Source organism: Drosophila ananassae, chromosome 2L (assembly GCF_017639315.1).
Source record: "Drosophila ananassae strain 14024-0371.13 chromosome 2L, ASM1763931v2, whole genome shotgun sequence".
Taxonomy (NCBI): domain Eukaryota; kingdom Metazoa; phylum Arthropoda; class Insecta; order Diptera; family Drosophilidae; genus Drosophila; species Drosophila ananassae.
In genome coordinates this window covers 7,309,780-7,332,997 of record NC_057927.1, presented here as the reverse complement: position 1 = coordinate 7,332,997, position 23,218 = coordinate 7,309,780, and the positions used below count along the sequence as shown (strand labels likewise).

General features: G+C 45.6%; 1 protein-coding gene across 2 annotated transcripts; it reads right to left on the bottom strand.

Moving 5' to 3' along the window:
- Nucleotides 1-320: 320 nt before the first annotated feature.
- LOC6500703 (homeobox protein abdominal-A) lies at nucleotides 321-22,428 on the bottom strand. 2 transcript variants are annotated; one of them, XM_044714190.1, is made up of 6 exons: nucleotides 21,136-22,428; nucleotides 19,459-20,470; nucleotides 18,551-18,807; nucleotides 15,236-15,283; nucleotides 2,833-3,056; nucleotides 321-2,759 (listed from the first exon to the last, which is right to left on the bottom strand). In XM_044714190.1, exons 2-6 carry the CDS (start codon nucleotides 20,355-20,357, stop codon nucleotides 2,373-2,375), a joined length of 1,815 nt encoding a protein of 604 aa, XP_044570125.1. In that variant the 5' UTR covers nucleotides 20,358-20,470; nucleotides 21,136-22,428; the 3' UTR covers nucleotides 321-2,372. The 2 variants fall into 2 exon arrangements, with proteins under 2 accessions (XP_044570125.1, XP_032308892.1); XM_032453001.2 differs by lacking the exon at nucleotides 21,136-22,428 and having other exon boundaries at nucleotides 19,459-21,056.
- Nucleotides 22,429-23,218: the final 790 nt, after the last annotated feature.

Genomic DNA, 23,218 nt, shown 5'->3' with positions numbered 1-23,218 from the left:
GTTCTTATCATAGAATGCAGCTTTATGTACAAAAACGATGGCCAATATCTTTGGGCGCCACTCGGTCTAATACTAGGATCTCTTTAAAGTTCGAATATAATTCAGTTACGTATATGCGGGTTCTGATCCGAATATTTGTGGATGGGTGAGTAATCTTGTTTGGTTAGTATATAGTTTATCGACTTGATTCTACGTATATATGTTCCGTTAGGCATTAGCTAATAGTTAGTTTGATTTCGAGTTTTTCGACCTCATCGGAGAGGTCAGCGTATGGATGGGTTGTCGTTGCAGTTGCTTCCCAGTCGGAGTGAAACAAGGAGTTTTTAATTTTTTCGCATTCATTTTAAAATCGCATAAAATTATATAATACACAATTCGTCACAACTAAACTTAAACTAAAATTAACAGAAGGATTTAGCATTATGGTTCAAACAAAATATTGATTTACGATCTAAACTTAAACGAAACTGAAATGCAACAAAAAACAGAAACGGAAGTGGGAACTGGTCTTGAAAAAGGCGTGAATATCACTCGAACCAAGGCTAAAAGGGGAAAGTGGGAAAACATAGTCTGAGTTCCTCAAGAGATGTTTTTGTTTACTGGAAGCGGTTTTTTTCTTTTTTATTTTTTTTTCATCGTGGGTGTGGGCTAGACTTTAACTTCTGACTCGACTGCATTTAATATTAACCATACTAGATACACATACATTTAGTATTTTTATACATATATAAGTTCATATTTGTATATATTTGTAATATATATTCATATATATTTGTCAATAATTGTTGTTTATGTAAATACGCGCAGTGTAAGCCCTCCGCCTCGGTTGTGTATAATAAATAGATTTTGACTTTAATTCAACTTGCCATCCTCGCGAGACGATGCTAGTAAATTTAATTTCGGGAAGTTGGAAATCTACGTATATGGGTTTTCGAGCCGTTCCCCCCTATGACTGGCCTTCTTGACAGTTCGTCTGTTGTTGCAACCTTAAGCTAATACGTATTCAGTGTTTCCTTACTGTTTGTTATTTTCTTTGTAGATTTGTAGTACATACTTTGCTTAACTGTAGGTAATTTAAAATTGTAGTCACTGGCAAAACGACAATCAATTTACTCTCTTCTCCGCCCTACTTCACTTTTGTTTCATTTTCATTATTATTATTACGTATTTGAAATCGTGATTATGCTTTTGGGTATGTTGCATACCGTTTCGTCCTTAAAACTGGTATTTATGGGAATATTTGCGCAAATATGTATGCAATGCTTGCTTGCTTGTCGAATTAAGAATAATATGGCATTGAAGAAATCATTGTATCAAGCGTTGGCAAACAACAAAATACAGCAAACATACAATAAACATTTACTTAAACGAAACATTGGAAGAGACTTTCTTTTTTTTTTCTTACTTTTCTTTTTTGTTGACGAAAAACATAAACAGAAATTTCCAATAAATATTTAGATACAAGTGTACGCTCTATAACTCTATATGTAAGTATCTTTAATCTGTAAGCATATCCATATATTTATGTATTAATATACCGTTTAACATAGTCGAACGTGGCTTCTAAGTATCGAACTAGGTTATCCTACAGCAGTCGCAAATAATTTTACACTCGAACCCCGAACGTTCCCTTCCCCAACGACCCCTTTCGCTTTCGGGGGGTAGTGGGTCTGTGTCAGGCAACCGGGTCCTTTGACTATCAAAAATCGCTCATTTCGTCAATATTCATTTATATATTATATAGATCGCGTCTCCTGCTAACTCCTGCCTTAAGCATTAACCGCTATTCTAAGTAGTTCAAATTATCCATTAATATTATCATTTCTCGTTGTGAGCCCCCTGGCCCAGAGGCCAATGCTGGGGGTTGAATTGCCGGTTTAGGGGTTGGACTGCACAGGAGTAGAAGGAAAAACGTGGAAGCAATGTCGGATACACAAACTCTCGCCAGAGATCTAGAGAAAAGGAAATCGCGCGGCAGTCGCTCTATCAAATAGACAACTCCTGCACTGGGAGGAGAGCCGAGGAAAACCTCAGCTGGCCTCCTCCTCAAAAAAGCAACAACTCTACAATCCTTCTCCAAACAGAATCGCCTCTGAGCCGTGTGGCACCTCTCTTTGCGTTTTGCTCTTCCCTTTCGGGTCTATGTAGTACTTTTTAGACTTATGCAACTATTTACTATGTAAAACTTTACGTATTTTAGTTATCGAGTTTATCTTCTGGTTTTGTTTTTTTCGCAACAAGAACGCGGATGCGAATGCGGCGGTGATGGTGGTTGGTGGTGGTGCTAGTGGAGCTAGTGGTGCGGCTGGTGGAAGATTGGCTCGATGGCTCGTTGGCTCGGCTGGGGCTCGGCTTTCCGGGGGGCCAGCTGCTTAGGAGTTAACCTTGCTGACCGCCTTCAGCAGGTCGTGATTGCTCTTGTCCAGGGCACTCATCATGCCCAGGTTGCCACCCAGGCCGCCACCGATGCCGGGGCCAATACCACCGCCCACGCCCACTCCCACGCCGACGCCCATTCCCAGGCCGAGCTTGAGATCGTTCTGACCCACCACGGAGTGGTGCAAGTGGCCCGGATTGTGCGAGATGATGGAGTGGTGGTCCTGGGGCTGTTGCTGCTGCTGCTGGTGCTGTTGCTGTTGTTGTTGCTGCTGCTGTTGTTGCTGTTGCTGCTGCTGTTGTTGCACTTGCTTGTTCTGCTGGGCGGATTTCATCGTCTCCTGGGCCTTCATCTTCTCCTGCTCCTCGCGATCACGTCGCGCCTTCGAAAAGAAATCAAAAAAACACCAATCAGTTAGTTTAATTTTATCCAAATACCTGGAAGGGCGGACTCACCTGTTCGTTTATTTCCTTGACGGCGCGCAGCTCCTTCTTCAGCTTCATGCGCCGGTTCTGGAACCAGATCTTTATCTGTCGCTCGGTCAGGCAGAGAGCGTGGGCTATCTCGATGCGCCGCCGCCGAGTCAAGTAGTGGTTGAAGTGGAACTCCTTCTCCAGCTCGAGGGTCTGAAAGCGAGTGTAGGTCTGGCGGCCGCGTCTTCTGGGGCATCCGTTGGGGCCTGCAAAAAGAAACGAGAGGAGAAAGTCACGTCAGATGCCGTCGTTGATGATGATGTTGTTGCCGTTTTTTTGGCAGCGCTTAATGAGCTGCAAAGACACTGGCAGACAGTCGAAAATGGAACTCTGGCTCGCCTTAATGGCCAGCAACACATGTCAGGCGTCGCCCCATGATTTGTGGCTGGAGTTGGGGGTCTGTGGATGCCGGATTAGGAGAGTGGGAAGAGGGAAGAGACACTGGTGCACTGCGAATGTCTGGCTGCAAATTACGAGCCAAACAAACAGTTTTTCCAGCCACCAGTCACCAGCTACCCAGCAACCTGGCTGGGAAAAGGGTGAGTTGACGTAAGCAGGCGGTCGCCCCAGGACACCGACTCCCCGGGGTCCATTCCGGACCTGATTCCGCTGTGGAATCGCATCTCACACAGTGCATGGAAGGGTGAAGCAACCGGCACCGATTCGCTCAGCAGCAGGTCTCGCCCTGGTGGCCAGCGCTTTTCCTCAATTTTTCCCTGCACATTCCTTTCTCTAGATATTTTTTTGTACACTTTTTTTTTAGCAATTTTCCTCGCTACCTGTGTGAATTTTTTGCGCGGCAGTGCGAAGCTGCGCCTGGAATGGGCACAGGCTCCGTGTTTATGTTACGGAAATCAAAAATTCGCTATCTACAAATTGCTGTCCCAGTGCCAGCCGCCTCTCACTTTTACCCGCTTGCCGTTTTATGGTTTTTTTTCTTTTTCTTCCTCCTTGCCGCTTGCCGCCTGCCATTGTGCGGAGTTTTTCTCCTAAAAGGTTTCATGTCAACGGCAATTTTTTATGGTTTGCAAGTTGCGACTTTCCAACATCACAAGCCCGAGACAATGTTCGAAAAAAGGGACAATTTTTACGTAATATTATGAAAGGTGCAGATTTTGGGAAATCTTTCTCGGCTGTGGCTGTAAATCATCTTCAGTTGCATTTTTTATGAGATTGGGCAGTTGGCAAAATATTTACGGCCCGATGAGCCCGTGACAGTCAAATTTACCTGAACTGATAAGCTTGTTGAGGTGAGTCATTAGGATTTCTCTTTTTAACATTTTAAAGTTTTACTTTGCATTTAACAGGAAATTAAATTCCAATAAAATAACTGCCCCACTTGCAAATTAATTTCCATTACTCCTTGGTTATTCTATACCAGGATATTTTTAATTTCCAGAGAGCTGCCATAAAATGGGAAAAACATTCGATGCTGAGTGGACAGGAAGTGAAAGGGGGAATGGGCAAGGGGCTAGGGGGAAAGCAATTTCAATTCTAATCAACCCCCCCTTTCCGCTCCCGCTGCCAGGAATACCAAACTAATCTAAATTATTTACACGCTACAATGAGCAGCTACAATTCGTCCCATAAATCACGACTCCCAGGACACACGCGCCCCTAAACAAGATTTACGACCCCCGCAATGGCCGCCGCAATGGCAACAGGTGCGAGCGAGATGGCTGCACACCGCTCGCAGGACCGGAGAGTGATGGAATCCAACATGGCTGCCGCAGTGTCTGCCCTCGCACAGGTAGACACACGCATTCACTCACTCACACACACACACACACAGATGGAGAGAAGGAGAGAGAGTGTTGGCATGGCAACGGCTGATGGAGAAAGAGATGGACGGGGGATTGAGTGGTGAGTCGGCGCGGGAAACCGGAATGCCATCCACCGGGAAAAAGAGAGAGCGCCTGCCTGCCTACACGTGGAGCTGGAGCTAGAGCCGGAGCCGGAGCTGAGCGGAAAAGAGAGCTAGGAAATTGAGTCACAAGCCGCAGCCAGAGTTTGTTATTGATTTTCCACGGCCGCTGCTGCTTTTCCACTCAAAAACTATTCGGAAAGCCTTAAATCCGCTTGGGAAACGGACAATCGACGTTTTCAAATCGGGCTCTGGGATTTGTTTTCTTCTTTCTTTATTTTTGTTTGCGAGTGAGTGCGTCTGGACGAGCGGCTTGGTGGGAGTCTTTCAGGGTTCAATGATCTTTTCACAAAAGAGAAAATTTATTAGACATTGAAAATATAATCTAAGCGACATAACTTTTATAAAGGTGCATTAATCACAATATTGTATTTCATAATCTCTGGTAGAATAAAGAAATAACTGATTATGAATTTAAAAATAAAACTGATGTCAAATACTTATGGCCGATTAATAATTTTAGCTGCATTTTAAAACATTTTCAATTGCCTGAAAACGCGTTCAATTCCATCTACTTCTACCTTTTCTTTTGGGGAAAGCAATCGGGAAGCCCAATAAAAGAAAATCGCGAGCCTATAAATTAGAATCTTTGAATCCCGCCGGCACATTGTCTGCTCAAATTTCCGAGTAATTGATGGTCGCCTTTTAATTGCATTTGCCACCAAATAAATTTCTCACAACCCGCAGCTCACACCCACCCACTTGCACTCGAACAGCTGCACCAACAACGCAACCCGAGCCCATATGCAAATGGAACAAATTTCGTTGTGAAGTCGCCAGTTTCGAGCGAAATAACTGAAAAGTTGGCCAAATACAAACTGCTCGCCATGAGCATGACTTCCTCATAAGTTCAGTAGATAAAACCCGAGAAAGGTAACTTTGTTGCTTGGCTCTGTGAAAGTTGCAAAAAAATGCCAGTCGAGTACACGACCAAGATCGTAAATCACCTTCCTATGGGGGCCCCCCAAAAACCGGGCTGCTGCTGCCCATAACAATTGATCTCGATCTCGACTCGGTGACAGTAAAAAAGACACTCACTCAAAGCTAGAACCGATTGATCGATTTGTGTCGTCTATCTGCACTGGCCGGGCTGTTTGGGCCTCGTTAAATGGCTTTTTATGGGCGTTTTATGATCTATTTACGATTTTACGCATGGTCTTGCGCCTTGCATAACGATCGACTACCGAGCGATCCGATCCCCATTTTATAGCTTCCCATAATGGCGTCGGTCCAGGCGATTGTTTAGCGAATCACCACTGTGTGTATGTGGTTATATGTCCCGCTTAATTAGTACAGCGATTGTACAATGACAAGGGCGGTCGTAAACACGAGTAGCCACTGTTGATTTCTGGTTACAATGGGCGGCCATTCATCGGCATTCACATTCACATTCCGATTCCAATTCCCATTCCCATAATATCACTTGACTTAATGGCACTCACTTTGTGGTTCAGCCATTATTTCGATTTTTGAATAAAGGCATGTAATGGTTTAACAAGCAGATAATTAATTTGAGGCTTAGTTTATTATTTGAAGAACTTTTCACTCAAAACAAGCACCTCTGTAATCTTTTATCGATTGGGGAATGAGTTCAACCGTAGCTAGACATTGCGCATACGCACAGTGGTCACCCCTTTTTGGCTTGCTGGGGCATGTAATTGCCAGCCGTTTAATTGCACTCGACCACTGACCAAACATTCCCTGGCCGGAGTGTCCAAGCCGTCTGGGCCGTCCCTGCTGAAGCCGTCTGGAATCGGCTGAAATCGGAGCGTTCGTGCCGGGGTTCGCAACGCTGAAGTGGCAGAAGTACGTGCCACGGCTCAGCTTTGGGCGTCACAGATCGTTTGATATTCGAGCGGGTTCAAGCCCCACTGCTCCCCCTGGGGACTCGGGGGATCCTCTGGTGTTTGTTTTGTAAATAAATCACTGGCGTTGGCGTTGAGCGGAGTCATTCGGGCAATTTACAGCACTAATAGCCGCTGTTTGACAAGTAATTAACTCACCGAGTTCCAGTTGCTAGTGCCACGATGCCTGGATTGTGGTTTAGGTTTTCAAAGTTGTTTTCCCCTTGCAGAGTAGCCATAAAAAAGGGTGTTCAGTAACTAGAAGTAATTGGTTTACTTGAGGCTTACACCTCCAGGCATCCACACAACTCGAAAATCACTCAGGTTTGTTAAAACAAGCCATTTAATTGTTTCCAGAACAAAGTGACTCACTAACTATGATCTGCCATCTATACAGACTACTAATCGCCGGTCAAAGTCACCTCTAAAAATCCCCATAAGTAGTTCCTACTAGCCCTTTGGCATTTCGCTGAGATATCTTGGCTATACGAGAGATTTATGTTCCATCTAAACATATTCAATTTGGCTAATGTTCTTTTTTATGTTTTCCGACCAATTTTTATAAGCAGTCTATATAGTTGGCCACCATTCCGATGTTTCTCTTATTTATAGCATTAAATGCAAAGTTTATTTTCGGGTTTAGTATGTTTTAATTTGATCAATTTGGGGAGTGATTTATGGAGTGAATCCATTGGATTTTAAGTCAGTAGAGTTTAAAGGGGAGCATATGGAAGATTCAATATCTTTATGAGGTTAAAACTTGTCTATTTTCTCTACAACAGTTTTGTTTAATGATTTTAAATATCAACTCAATAGAACTAGGCTGAGTCACTTCCAAACACTTGCATCTTTGATTAATCACAGTTTAGATTAACAATTAAAATAAAATCCCACGTTCCGATTTAGGAAGGCATCTCTCCCACTGCGTTATGATGATTTTCAATTGCACACTCGCCCATAAATTGCGTTTAAGCGCTCGCTAGACAAGCGCTTAGCGGCTGTCTTGATCGGTGGGTCTTTGAATTTAGTTGAGGTGGCCCGGTCGAACCGGTCCGTTGCACAATTGCGTAGGAAAAACATTTTCCAATTAAGAATCAATTAGCGCGCCATAAATCGTGGCTGCAATTGACTGAAGCGGCGGCCAGTAAACAAAAATCCGAAATAAAACGAAAAAATTGGGCCACAAATCCAGAAGGGAAATTCCAGACGCGGTGGCGTTGGAGCAAGTACTATTCTGATACCGATTCGGATGGAAATCGGTTAGGTTATTCACCGAACCGGGAGACGGGAAACGGGATACGTAATCCGGGAGGTGACATTATAGCCAGAGAAGTCGTCCCAAGGCGTCGCTGTCAACATTCGGAATGGGACCGTGAATGGTTATGGGGAGGAGAATGGTTATGAGAATGGGCCCAGCCAGACCCGGGTCTGGGGATAGCCTCTATAACAATGACATTAACAATTAAAAATATTAATAATCATAAACGTAATTGTTCAATAAACAGCGGAGCGTATAAATAAGCACAAAAACATACGAAAACGAGACGCTGAAAAAACTCAGCGCAGACTGAAACTTATGATGACATAAAAATCATAAAAACAATTCAAAGCGTACAATAAAGATACTCGCACACATTCTCACGGACATTGGGCGCTCGGGGGGTGGGGCGGGAGGTAAAAAGCGCCATAGTACACCCAAGTATCTGTGTATCTATGTATCTTTGTATCCACGTATCTGTGTTATGGCTGGTGGTCTGGGTCTGTGTGAGTGTGCATTCGAAAGTGGTTCCGTGGGGACGCTGACGGGTATTCTTGTTTCTTGTTTATCAAGCGACACAAAATTGTACAATAAACAAACATTTTGGCTGTACGAGTGTTTCGTGTTTAGTGTTTGGCTCCTACTCTCCCTTTCTAGAGCAGCGTTCTCGCTTTCGTTTTCGTTTTCGTAAATAATAAACAAATTTACATATCGCTTGACAAAGACTTTTTGAAACATTGTGGTATAGCACTATGCGTGATAGCACTGGTAGTGATATAGCCATATTTCCTTGTTGTTTCAGAAGCCGGCAATTAGTCTGAACTCGAGTTCTAAGCTGGCCAAGCGTTTTGCCGGCCAAAGAAATTCCCGGATCTGACAGAGTGGGGGGCAATTTACATATCGCTTGACAAAGAACTTTTGAAACATTGTGCCGCACTTCAGTGTTGCTTCAGTTGTCTGTCGGCAATTAGTTTGAATTCGAATTCTAAGCTTGGCCAAACATTTTGCCGGATTTCAGGCGAATCGAAGGTCCCCCTCGAATGTTTGTTGACTTTTGGCGCGCAAATTTCGGTTGTGTATTTGTCTTTCGGAAGAGAATTTCCAGAATTCTCCGAGGACTTCCTATTTTATGGGGGATATATTTGGGATTCGCTGATTCAGCCAAGAGCCTTTGTTTTTATGGCTATAAAATTAATTTTTAAATGTCTTTTCTAAGGAGACATAAACCCTTCAATTTGTAAGTTGCCAAGACAGAGATCTCCCACTCATTTCTCTTTAAGGCCATATTTATGGAACCGTTTTGTTATGTATTTTGGGAAAGAAGAAATTTCACTTGTGAATTGTGTTCGCGGCTTGGTGCATATGTTTTATGCTGATTTGTTTATATTTGGTATGAATTTTCGAAACTAACTTCCCGGATGGCATGTTGAAAGATATATAAACAATCGGCCGACATTTAACATTCCCCAAAAAAAGATCCACCAGCCTACGAACCCATATGGACCTATAGGATGAAGTGAGGAATGTGCGAGTCCCGAGCACTTCTGATGGCTCAACAGTCTTCTTGCTTTTCGCTGGAAGAGGGAGTTCATTGTTTCGCAGAGACGATCTTTCGGGCATTTAGCGCAAATTGCAATGTTCTCGACTAAAATGATGTCCCAGGGGAGCTGTCTTGCTCCCCCCAGTCCCCAGTCCCCACCAGCCAGCCAGGATATGCAAATGCGCGAGGAAGACTAATTAAACTTTGAACGAAAAGCCGCTTAAACGCTGTTCTGACAAGGCTCACGGGCAACATCTGGCTCTTTTGTGCGGCTTTTAGCCAGAGGGGGAGGATGAGCTGGGGGATTGGCAGAGGAGTGGTGGGGCAGGTAAGCGCCGCCATTAAATTGCGCTCATGCCCGGCATTTTGGGGGTGGCAAAGTGGCAAGGCGGAGGCAACTCCTGGCTGCCATTGCAAATAATTTATGTTTATTAAATTTATTTAAATTTAATCAGTCGCGCAAGCATTTTGTGCGCCGAGGAGGATGCGGCTGAGAGGGGGAAAAGTGCGGGGCAGGTTAAGAGGGGTGGAAAACCTGGAGCGTTCGCCGGGGGATGCTTCTTCTGCAATTTATGTGCAGCGCGTTGCCAATGTTGTTGTTTGGGCTATCCGATCTGCCACGCCCCCAGTGCCAGCCCGAGTGCCAGGACTGCTAATTGTGTGCTTAATCTTGGAAAATATATGGCAAGCTGTCGTTGTCTGTGCTCTTCCGCGGGCGAGAGCGGAGGAAATTCCCGGCAAATGTTGCAAATACTCCGGCTCCTGGGGGATTAATATATTCTCATCAAATATTTCACGCCATTATTGGAATTACTCCTCGTTGTTGCTCGTGCTACTTGTTAAGGGGGATCAGGAATGGACTAGGATGGAGGTCCCTTTGAATTCACAATTAAAATGGTATCTAGTCCGTAGAGAGAGTTGTTGGAGCAAGAGGGTTAAGTCCAGAGTTTACTATTTAATTTCATGAAGAAATATTAAAGATTAAAGTTGTTTTTTCAACAAAAATATTAAATCCATTAAGAGTTAGGAACACTTGGCATACAATTTTCTATCGACTCCAAGATCGTACGTACTTGTACCATATGCTTTCGACATTATCTTCCCAGATAAGACACCGAATCCCCCGGATATATTGTATCTCAGGAAGTGCAGACAGCCCTAAATTTTCGGGCCAGCCAGAGCCATAGCAACATGGTAACAGCTCGAGGTTTTCCTTTTCCACTTTTCTACTTTTCCAGTTTTCCTTTCTCCACACAGCCAAAGAAATGAGAAGAGAGAGAGAGGGAAACAGAGTGTGCAAGCAGGATGGCAAATAACGGCAACGGCAGCCATTAGAGCCATTCACCCTTACTGTCTTTATGGCATTTTTAATCTCGTGGGTGGTTGGCGGCACAACCTTACCCCACAGCCACGCCCCACGCCCAGCGAGGGCATTTTTTGCACGCACTGCAAACACGAGGGTGTGATAAGACAAAATACCCGACATAAATGTGAAAAATATATGGCCAGAAGCGAAAAGCGAAACGGGCCAAAGGAAAGCGGAAGAAGCCAGCCGCAGAACGGGCCGTGAGTAGAGACACGAGGGCTTTCCACGAAAGGAAAGCCAACAAAATCAGACTCTTTTGCTGGGAGAACTACCCCACCCCCTTTTAGCCCATCGCACCGAAGTGGTTTCAATAAATTTGTTGGCCCACCCGAGGACAGAGACGGAGCGGAGGTGGGAAGTGGAAGGTGGGGAGGAGTGGGAGCTCCTGCTCGGTCTCAACTAATTTTGGGCGGGCGGACAGCTGTGGAGCATTTGTAGCGATGGCCTATAAATGGCATTAGGCGTCTAGAATTGGTAATCCGCAAGATTTTTGCAAACGGCGTCTGTTCCTGTCACTTTGCTTCCACTGTGTTCTGGGTGGGTGTTCTTCCGTTCTTGGGGGGGACACGTGTCGCCGCAACTGACCGCAACTCGAGCACCCTCGAATGTATCTGTATCTCCTGGCTAGCTGGCTTTGTGTATCTGTCTGTGGCTGGCAATTTAATTGCAAATGAAAGGCGTTTAATGTGCGCCGCTTGCGATTAAAATCGCCGCGAATCGATGCGACACAATCAACGGCCATTCAATGATCACAATGAAGTGGCGCCACAGCGACTCTATGGAATTGGTTGTCTGTATCTTTCGGGTACACGGATACAAAGCTACTCGGATGGGGTTTTCAGCGGGTGGCGGTTGGGTTCATCAACACTTTTCGGCTTCTTTGTTCGAGTACCCTTCTTGGGGGACTAAGAGAAGACAATGGTTTTGGTAGAAACTATTACTTGGAATTAGCTAACTCTTTGTCTTGAAATTATAAGCATGATGTTTGATGGTCTTTGTGACTAAATATTGATTATAAAATACAAATATTGCTTCTAAACATTAAAGCACAAGTCAAGATACCCTGAGAAGCTAGAAGGGTATGAAAAAAAGGTTTCAAAGCCGTTAACATATCTGCAATTGGCCTCGTCTTGCCCTTTGGACGCCTCATTGGCTTCGGCGTGTTTCTATTCTCTTTTTTGGGAAAGGCGAGGAAACTGAATTGAAATTGATTGCCTTCATTGGTTGCCACCGCCACATTTTTCTCTCCTTTTTTTTTTGGTTTTGTTTTTTTGTTGGCCGTTTCCAAGTTCATTTGCCCGTTCTATGAACCTTGGCAAGCATTATATCGACTTTTATTGAAAATACATATAAATTGAGCCAACTGCTTTCGACTGAGAACGCATTTTGGTATTGTATTCTGGGGGTTTTGTGTTTGTGTTTGCTTTGGTTGGGTTTTCCTTGCCTTTTTCGGCCCGTTTTTCCCAACTACGTTCACGGCCCAGTGCACACGGGTCCAAGCACTCGATATCGCATATAAATACATATATTCCTATTTGGTGAAAACAAACACGAACTCCGGATTCCTATTTCCATTATTCGAATGCAGAACTCGGGGGCAGATGTCGGCCATAACTTAGATTGCGTGGGCCGACTTGAATCGATGACGTATTAAAACGCCATTCGAAGAAGCACCCCCGCCCGCCTTGACTCCCAGCTCCCTTCTCTGTAATCCCCCCCTCCAAATGGAAAACGTGACACTTAAATTCGTATAAAAAGCATAGATCGATCGATGCGGGTTCTATATTTACCTAGGCGTGCGCATAACTCATGCTTATCCCCCTCAGCTGGAAGTTTCATTATAATACCCGGTGGTGTACCCCCGCTCCTGGAGCCACATCCATCCCCCCTCGAGAACGACGAGGTGTGGTCCTGCGGGCTCCCCAGGAGTTCGGCGGAGGGACCGCAGACCACAGAGACGGCACCTCGCCTATTAGTATTTCGAATCTTCCATTTCCTGAGGAATTTTTTGTGGGCTGACAAACTTGATTAATGGCTCACACACACAGACTCGGCACTGGGACTCGGCCTTTTCTTAATGGCCGTTGGAAAAATGGTGGCTGATGCTGCTGCCATGATCCCAGACGACGACGGTCTTTTGTCAACGACAGGTTTTATTTTCCCCCTATTGTTCTGGCCATTCAAGTTTGCTCCTTTCAGAAGACGAAGCTCGGCCGGAATAGCATCTCCAATTACCTGAATTGCTTCATTAGGAGAGAGGGGCTAAGGCGCGGAAGGATTCCCACAAAGCCAACAACTGGAATAACGAGTTCCCTTAGGGGAGGATTCCCGAAACACAATAGGCCCATCAGCCCCTTTATCCTCTGGAGGAATGGAGGTTCCTCGAGAATCCATTCTTTACAATTGTAAAATCTCACAATGTATTCATTACAAATAAAAAGTGTTGTAGTTGTATGGATGAGATATGGGATCTCTCATAAATGCAGTAGACTAGTTACCACTCACATTTGGAAATGATTATGGCACATCACAGAGAACTGAGTGCATCGTAAAAACTCTAATCTTTTCCATTAATCGGGTAAAATAATAAATTTAAGCGGAGAACGAAGAGTGCATTAACCTACACCGGCCCCGTCAGTGACTTGTTTAATTCCGCGATTAAATTAATACTAACTACTCCCAGTCTTTGAATTTATCGCAACCGGAAAAGTCGGGCAGTCACGCATCGCACGCGATGGGAGAGGTGGAAAGTGCCTCGGAAAATGTCGCCGGCAGAGTTCTAAGCACAAGTTTTGTGTAAATTAAATATTTTAATTAATGAAAATGGCAGAAAACTTTTGACAGCACTGTGCAAAAAAGGGTTAAGCCATGCCATGCTATTTTTAAGTCACATATGGATGTGTATTTTAAGACTCTAATGGTTAGATGTTTAAAGCTATGGACTGCCTCAGATTTTCTTAAAGTGTGATGAGGATGGGGGGAATAAACTGTGATTAAGTGCTGGGGGAATGGGGAATCGAGTCGGCAATTGTCTGTGGAACGTGTGCGCTTTTAATTTGATTTTGTCTGCGCCGAAATTTACATGTCTGCCCGGCCCATGTCCCTGCCCCATGCCGGAGGCCAAAACCGCGCCAGTCTGGCTGCCATTTTGTCCTCTCGTCTGTGTCTGTGTGTGTGCGGCTCTGCTGCCCCGAATCCTGCGTCCCGGCTTTGTAATTCAAACCCCTTTGCCAATTTGCGCCACTTGGGTATTAAAACCGCAGATTAACAGCCGCATGGAGTAGTTAAAAAAAAAAAAACTCGAAAAAAGCAGCAGAGAAACGTGTCATTTCGAATTTTCCGCCGGCGGCAGCCAGGGAAATGGGAAAAAAAAATACTGAAGAGAACGACACGAAACGTGCCGATAACACGGTGTCGCATACTCCCCCTCGGCCCTCCCGGCCACCTTAGAGGGAGATAGCCGGAGCCATGCAGAGTGAGAGAGAACACAGCCAAATGTAAATACAGAAAAAGGAAAACACAAACCAAAAGAAAACACAGGGAATCGGAAATTAAACAAAACCGAAACGAAATGGAATTCGCTTATCGCGCCTCATAAATTAACCCTTGCCAGCCGCCCATGCCGTCCATGTTGCGAGGGAGATAGCACTCCAGAAACCGGAGAGGAATGGGCGAGGCGTTGCACCACCAGTGGGAGGAGGGGGTGGTGGTGTCGAGGGGTCAGCGGGATCAGCATTTATCTGCGAGATGGCGGCGAATCGAAAACGAAAAAACCCGATTCCAATGACATTGATCTCGGCGGCCGCAGTCGAATTGAAACATTGATATTGCATTGATTTCAAGCGCGACTTTGAGTTCAAAGCTTGGAATTCAGAGAGAGAGAGACAAGGCAACGGACAACGACAGAGAGGGGGCGAGACATCTCCCCTATAATTCAATTCCTCCGCGATCGAGCTTATCACGAGCGCGCTACAATTATGGCTTGTAAAATTAATAAAAATAATATATTTTATTATTCACATAGCGCCCATGTCGCTGGGCGGGGAATGCGACGACGAATAAATCACGACGCGAAGATAAGATTAGCCCGGGGAGCGCAACAATTGCCGGATGTCAGTGCCTTTTCAGACTTTAGCCAGAAAATTGCTCCGCCAAACAATGCGATCGGGACAATGGCCCGAAGGATTTATGACAGGACGACACCAGGAGCGAGCGAGTCATGTGACGAATGAGGCTCGAAGGCAGCCGGCCGAGAAGGGTTCGGCGGTGAAAGTAGCCGGGTGAAAGATGCGGACGCAGCAGGTAACACTCCCAAGCTTCAAGGCCATCGCAGTCGGCCCGTAAAAAACGCAGCGTTCTGCCATATTCCATGCCCGGTTAGACGGATAACCCATTGCCTCAATGCCAGTCGGGAAATTAACTTCAAGGGTTCTGCTTAATTGCGGGTACTTACCGTTGAAATCGCCGCAAACGACACGCTCGAAGGGACTTCCCATCCAGTCTGAAATGAAAGAGAGAAATACGATGGTTAAGTTTTTTATTTGTTGTATTTTTTAATGGCCAAGGAGTTTGGTAAGGAGTTGGGCTAATGCAAAATTGCCCGCCTTGAGCGACTCAGCCTTGAGCGAGTCCCGCTGAGTTATGACGATCTCTCAAATCATGTCCGCAGCCCCTTCTTCTATTTTTTTCCCCCATATGCCAGTTTTCATAAACCACTCAATGGGGTCGTTTTCAATTTAGTTGTCAGCGCCGGCCACAAAAAGCAGAATTAGCCGAGTAGACCACCAGCACAGTGAACCTCTGGCCAGTTCAACCGGCTCCGCTCTAAGCAGACCACGAATGGCCCAGATGCAGATGGAATAAGGGGTGATGGGGAGCTGGAGCTGGAGCCGGAGCTTGGGAGCTTGGGAGCTCGAGGAGATGCCAACGACCAGAGACGCCGACTCCTCCTAATTAATAAGCAGATGAAGCTGCTCGGCATCGTTGGCGTGTTTTTAATTAAAATACACAAATTTCTGTGCATTCGCCAGTCGCTGTTGCCATTTTATTTGACGCACAGATAGACGGACATGCGGACACGCGGACAGACGGACAGTGGCCAGGCAATCTCGCGTATGGAAGAGATTCTGCGAGGCCCAGACTTCTTTGTCGCATTGATGATTGCACAATTTATGAGCCAGTGGCTGCTTATCTTGCCAAGGCAATATTATGTCTACACTGAGAGAAAAGCTAACCATTTCTAAAGGATTAAAAAGTGTTTTAATCTTTATACTAAGCCTTTCATTAAAATAATCTAAAGAAAAACTTCTTGCTCAAAGAATTATATAACTTTTTGATGACTTCCAACTAACTTTCTGCTCTTTTTATTTTTTGCAAGTGTAGCTTCTCTAGCCACTTTCTTATCATCTTATCCCCGTTCCCCCCCTAAGCACGTGCTGAGTTTGCGAATTTTCAGTGCGGAGGAGCTTTTGCCATTTTCATGCTTTGTCGGGCTGCGCTTTTCCAGATAATTAAGAAAAGTTAACCTCTTTGCTTTCTTATCAGCATAATCAGGTGCAGGCGCGCCCGCATAGCCCGGGCATAGACATCCCCACCCAACGCCCAACGCCCCTCCTGGAACAGCAACGCCCCTCGGCAATCATCAAGTTTTGTTGGCAACATTGTTGATTTTGCTGCCCGGAGTCGGTGCAACGATGTGAAAATGAAAATTCATTCAGACGCTTTGGCGTAAAATATTAAAATTCATTAGTTAAATTGCATTTGGCAAGCATTCAGCTGTAAAACGTTGCCTTTGCCGTTGTTGCTGTTGCTGCTGCTGTTGCTGTTCAAGTTGCAGCATTTGTTGTTGCAAGCAAGTCCGGGTGTGGGTCTTGGTCTTGGTCTTGCTAGTTTTAGCTTTTTGGGTGGGTTCGGAGGCTTGGCCAAGTGAAAGCCAGCCAGAAAGACTCTCGGAATGGGCCGGGGAGCAGGGATGTGCGATTCTTGTGCGATTCACATGCAACTGCATGGCTATATGCCGCAGTTTATGTATGTGCCAGGGGGGGAGGGTCGGAGGAAGAGGGGGCTCTGCGCCGACGTGTCGCGCACTTGGCTGCCATAATGGCGTCATGCTCGTATTTACTTTCATCGCTGCCAGTCGCCGCAGTCGTCGCGTCGTCTATGATCTCGTTGACAATTTTATCGCCTTGGCGCTGTGAGCGGGAGATATGCAAAATATTTCATTGTGCGAAATATCGTTTATCTTTCAGGGTATTTTTTTTCTACCCTTTTTGCCAAAACCTGTTTGTCCGGCTGGTCTCTGCCATGGGCTTGGTGTAAAAGCCTTTGGGCTTTTATGGTCTTCCCACCATTAGAATATATGTTTTTAATCTCAATCGCTAGTTATCGATTTTCCAACACCCAGATCTAGTCAAAAATGTAAATTCCAAAAACCCGTTCGTCTTTTTAGCATTTTGTTTATTTATTAACCGAAGTCTTCAGAGAATTCTTCAGAGAATCAGCTCTTTTTTAGATCCCATAAAGCTGCTACCTTGTTTTCGCTTATTAATCTGTCTGCAAGCCCATCAATTGGCAATCACTCATGCCTTTTAATTCACATGCCCGGGCCATAAACATAAGCCAAATCCCGATGTTTTCTCTATTATGGCGACCGATGTGCAGTCTATAACTTTGGGCCAATTGACAGTCTATTCATATGGTGTCTGCCATTAATCACAAGCCATTCAACCCGCGGGGGCAGACTGGAAAACTGAATTCGTTCAATTTCTTGTGCATTGTGGAAATCGAGTGGATGGCTGGCTTTCTGGCCAAATGATAAATAAATCCTGATGTGCAAAAAATGTGCGGAAAAAGCGAACGGATCGCGTAAATTAAACTGACCCACATAAATTTAAAGTGAGTTCGCTCGTACTACGTTAGCCGCATAAAAAAAGAGCGGCGGCGGTCGCCCGAAGAAAAAATATCTGTATCTGTATCTGTATCTTTTGCCGCGCTCGAGTGTATCTCTGTATCTGCTGGATTTCGTATGCGCGGGGGCACATCCCCAGCATTTGTTGTGTGTATCCACAGCGAGTGTTTGTGTGTAGCAACCTTGAGGCTATTTAAATTACAAATCGACGAGCCACCAAACAGCACGACAAACAGACCATCAGACAAGAGCGTTTTTCAAACTATTTTCATTTTTATTTACTGCCAACTTTTTAGCTCTTGGCTCGTTTCGTTTGTGGATTCCTATGCCGAGTCGGATACCGATTCCGAATCAGATCCGAATTCTAATCGCCCTGGAAGACTTATGCGAAATTAACGACTTCGAACTGCCCCGCAAAGTGTTCATTATGAATCGGAATTGCCGGCGAAATGGCAATGGGATTGGAAATCGGAATATCTGTTGTTTATATGATGAAGTATAAACGAGTGCATCACTTTCAATATTTGGCCACTAGATATTATAGCAGGAATGCAGGTATTCTTTCAGTGTAATTAGCCATGATTAATGTTTACACTAAAATTAAAGCTATGGATTCTACGGCCCAGAGATTCATTCTTTATTTTATTGGATTCTTTTTCCTTGAAGTCAAATGATTGTGTATCTTTTCTAAATAACCAAGTACATAGTTTGGTTTTTATGGAAAACTAGAAAGATCAGTTTGGAGATCAAAACTGTGTACTCAGTGGAAGTGATTCTTTGAGATTTTCGAATAGATCGTGATAACTTTTGGCTATTAATTTCTAACCAACTAATTAATAAACAAAAATTCTAATGACTCACCTGTAAGTGTCATCCAGGGATATCTCGGCAGATCGGCGATTCCTGCCCCACCAGCACCCCCTGCTCCTGGCATAACCCCGGAGGCGGGCTGGGTGCAGGCGTTTCCGAGGGAGTCGACTCCAATGGCCCCGGCACTGGCGGCTGAGACCGCCGAGGCGGCGGCTGTGGCATGTTGATAGAACTGAGCGAACTGCGCCGAGGCCGAGGCAGGTACGCTCATCGACTGGTAGCTGTTCATCACGGTGTCCGTGTACCTGCTGCAGGTGAGAGAGAAAGAGAGAACAAAACAAAAGTTAACATACGGACGTGCTGGCGATCCCTATCTCTTCCCACCCATGCCCCGGCCATCTGAAGAGTCAAATGCTAATGAGCTGACTGTGTCCCGGGCCATTTGCATTCGCCCTTTTTCGAGCAGCTCCGACTGCGGTCGCCTCTAATTGCACACTAATCCGGAACACGCCCACGCACAGCGGGGCCTGCTGTAGTTCCAATATGCAAATGGCCACAGCGGAAGGTCAGAGTGCGTGCGAATCTGGTGGCCGGCAACAAATTGCCACCGGCCACCGCAGGCTGCTCTAATTTTCGTCCTTTATGGCCATTCGATATGAATGTCCGGCCAGCCAGGAAGCCAAGAGGACCCGGGCCGATAATTAGAGCGCATTCGAAACGGATTTGTGGTTTGCGGTTTATGGCGGACCTTCGACGAGGGTTTCTTTTTTTGTTTTGATTGGCCCAGGGGCTTGCAAAATGGGTTCTTGGAAAGCAACTTATTGCAATTTATTTTAAAACAAAAATGGGATGATGACTAATCAGGAGATAAGAACAGTTCACCCCTTGGAAGATACTTCTAGTCAAGCTAACTATCTCTAAGATGCATCTATACGATTTAACCCTAGATCTTGACTCACCTGCATGACTTATCTTCCAGCCCAGAGAACCCGGCCATTCCGGAGAGTCCTCCATGGGTGCTGGGGTGGTTTGATACATAGGGATACATCTTGCTGGTGGGGATTGCAAACGAGGAGCTGGCCGCGGCGGCGGCGGCAGCAGCGGCAGCGGCGGCGGCTACGGAGTTGGCCGCGGATACGGATGCCGACGCGGATGCGGCTGATGCGGATGCGGGGCCGGAGACCGGCGAGTTGTCGTTGAGGCTGCGGTGCAGTGACGAACTGCCAGATGCCGACGGCGATGGGGAGCAGCTGCTGTCGCCGGCTTGCGAATTGCCAACGGACGGCGGAGTCAGCAGCAACTGCTGGTGGGCGTGGGCGTGGGCGTGGCCGTGGGAGGCGGCGGCTGCAGCGGCTAGCTTGTTGATGTGGTGCTGTTGCTGTTGCAGCTGGAGGGCCGCCGACAGGGAGGAGTACTGGTGGTGCTGTTGCTGGGCCTGTTGCTGTTGCTGCTGGTGGTGCAAGCTCTGCTGCTGGTGTTGGTGTTGCTGGAACGGCGAGGACGAGGACACCGGCGAGTGGGGCGACTGACCCAGGTGCTGGCCCAAATGCAATCCGCTGGGACTGGGAGACAGGGATCCCGCTGTCAGATTGAGATTGTTGTGGTTGCTGCTGCTGCTGGGGCTGCTGCTGCTGTTGTTGTTGATGTTGCTGATGCTGCTGGTGTTGTTGTTGCTCAGGCTGAGACTGTTGCTGCTGCTGGCGGTGGCTGAGACGCTGGCAGAGGCGGCGGCGGCTGCAAGGGCGGCGGCTACTGCTGCAGATGACGAATTCGGGGGGGTGGTGGTTAGGTGCGAACTGATAAACGGCTGGAACTGTGGATACTTTGGCAGCATACTATCGAAAACAAATTTTGACATTGCACATATTTTTTCGAGATCGAATCTTCGGAATTCAGTTCACTTGGGTTCTGGTTCGTATTTCGGTTCTTTCGAGTTTTTCGGAATATATATTTTAGTCGTTTTTGGAATACCTATTGAATATTAATCTATTATTTTTGTTGCCTTTAACAAATTTTGTTTGAATTCGTCTAGGTTTTCGAACTATTATACAGAAACTCTGACCGTTTAACCTCATAAATTGATGTTTCAGAATTGAATCTTCTATCTGCTCCCCTTTAAACTCTACTGACTTATAATCCAATGGAAACTACAAGGGAATCACTCCATAAATCACTCCCCGAATTGATCAAATTAAAACATACTAAAACCGAAAATAAACTTCGCATTTAATGCTATAAACAAGAGAAACAGCGGAATGGCAGCCAAATATAATATATAGACTGCTTATAAAAATTGCTCGGAAAACATAAAAAAGAACATTAGCCAAATTGAATATGTTTCGATGGAACATACATAAATCTCTCGTATAGCCGAGATATAGAACTCAAGTTTATTTCTTATTTGTGCCTTGAATTTTCTCCGGAATCTCCCTGCACAATGCCAAAGGGTTAGTAGGAACTAAAAATGGGGATTTTTAGAGGTGACTTCAACCCGCGATTAGTAATCTATTTAGGATGGCAGATAGTTAGTAACTTTAACAGACAGATTACAGAGAGAGGAACGGAAAAGGGAAGCCTCTTCCCACTTTAAGCTACTTTCTCGGTTGGGGGGAGGGAAGTGAAATGGTTTTCGTTACCTTTCTCGGGCTTTCTCTAGCGAACTTGGGCAACTTTTCAGCCTTTTACTTCGCTCGAAACTGGCGAATTCACAACGAAATTTGTTAAATTTTCATAAAGTCTCGGTTGGCGTTGTTGTTGCAGCTGTCGAGTGCAAGTGTGTGTGGGTGTGAGCTGTGAGGTGTATGGCATTTATTTTGTGGCAAATGCAGATGCAATTAAAAGGCGACCATCAATTAGGCGGAAGTCTGAGCGGACAGTGTGCCGGCGGGATTCGAGGATTGTGACTTATAGGCGCGCGATCTTTTTTTAATGGCACTCTTGTAGTTTTATTTTGTTTTTATTTTATGGAAGAGCGAGTTGGGTTTCCCTGCGGCTTTTTACGACTTCTCAAGTGTGCGTGCTCGTGTGGTGTGGTGTTGGTGTGGGTGTACCTCCGTCCTTCGAAACGACTGTGTGTGTGGCTGGAGAAATGCTTTCTTTCAGTTTTTAATTACTTTGTTTAAAATGCCGTAAAACACTTTGCTGGCAGAACTATCGAACTCTCGAACCTTTTATGGCCTTTTAATTTTCATTCACTGCGCACACACACTATGGCGATAAAAGCGAGTGTTTTGACAGTTTTTGTTTTTGATTTTTCACGCAAACATGGATGGCTGGCTGCTGTGCTTTATATTTTTTTTTTCGTTTTTATTTTATGCACTATAACAGTTAAATGACAATAAGCCGGCGGCGGGCGTAGGAACAATAAACACAGCGAATCGGAATCGGACTCTGGATGGCAATCATAATCCGAATCGGAATCGGTACGGAATCGGAATCGGGGAGCTACAGCCAAGAGTCGGGAATTGGGAGCTGAGTTCCGCAGACACTACTGCGCGCCACGATAATAAATATTATAATAAAACGAAATTTTTAAAAGAGTATAAAAATTTCGTGTAATTGGTAATTCTTGCTGCTGGCGCTGGCAGAGCGACAGCAACTGCAGCAGAGCCCGAAGCTGACGTGTGCGGCGGCAGTGGCAGAGACGCGACGCAACGCTTTGAGTCGTTGGAGAGTTGAGTGTTGTCTGTCTGGGTCTGGGACTGGGACTGGGATGGCTGTTTTGCTATTCTTGTTGGCCCGGACCTGAGAGCTGAGAACGGAGAACGGAGACCGCTGTTTACGCGCGAGAAGAAGGCCGGTGCCACAGCGTTGTGGCGTTACGAGCAGCGAAACGTTTATGGCGCAATACAAAAGCCATGCGAGCTTTCTTATGGGCAAATGGATGCTGTTTCGTATCAGTTTCTGTTTCGGTTTCGGTTGCTGCGACAGTTTCGAGCCACATACACATACTCAACAGTTCCACTCGCAGCTGGCGTCGACGCCGGCCGCAGCAGCGACGGCAATAAGAAAGATGGTAGCGCTGCTAACTCATCTGTTTGTCTCGTTCGCGCTGCCGTTGCATCCGGTCGAACGGCATCCATTGCTCCCTCTCTTTCGCATGATGGCCGCCGCGACGTTTGAGTGGAATGCGGTTGAGTGAGTTTCAGTTGAGGACTCTCACTCGGTTTCCTTGTGTGATTTTAGTGGGCGGTTAATTTTGTTTATAACGTGAGAATGAGCGCTGAGCCAAACTATCGGCTTTGAGTGGCCGCCTTTGAGTGGAATGGTTTTTTAAGTGTTTTACGCTTTGTTTGGCATTTATTAAATTACCCTGCATTATTCATGTCGAGTGGCGTTTTGAGTGAGCGCTTTCCAATACAAATTAGCCGAAATTTAGTCGCAGCAAATTTGTATTTCATTTTTTATTGCACGCATAAAAAGTGCTGGCTCTCTCACTCCCTCGCTCTGCTGCTGCCTGTCTCTATCTTTATGTGTTGTTTTTACCCCCGAAACTGAAATTACGAGAAATCCATAAATTCGAGAGATGAAAAACACCGACTCGGCGAAAAGTCATCTCTTCCTCTTGATTCTTTTCTTCCGCCGCCTTTTGTTCGCCTTTTCTCCTCGTCCCTCTGTGCCTTTTGACGTTTGTCGCAGGAATGGTTGTTATGACATTTTTATGAAAAATTTGAAATTTACGATTGAAATTGGCCAACAACACAGATATTGCCCCCACCC

What these genes read in the sequence shown, in the direction of transcription:
- LOC6500703 (XM_044714190.1), bottom strand. Translation starts at nt 20,357, where the DNA reads ATGTCAAAATTTGTTTTCGATAGTATGCTGCCAAAGTATCCACAGTTC. An exon ending in CTGGAAGATAAGTCATGCAG is followed by an intron (nt 18,808 to 19,458) that starts GTGAGTCAAGAT and finishes TCTCACCTGCAG; the next exon opens with CAGGTACACGGACACCGTGA. An exon ending in TCCCTGGATGACACTTACAG is followed by an intron (nt 15,284 to 18,550) that starts GTGAGTCATTAG and finishes CTTTCATTTCAG; the next exon opens with ACTGGATGGGAAGTCCCTTC.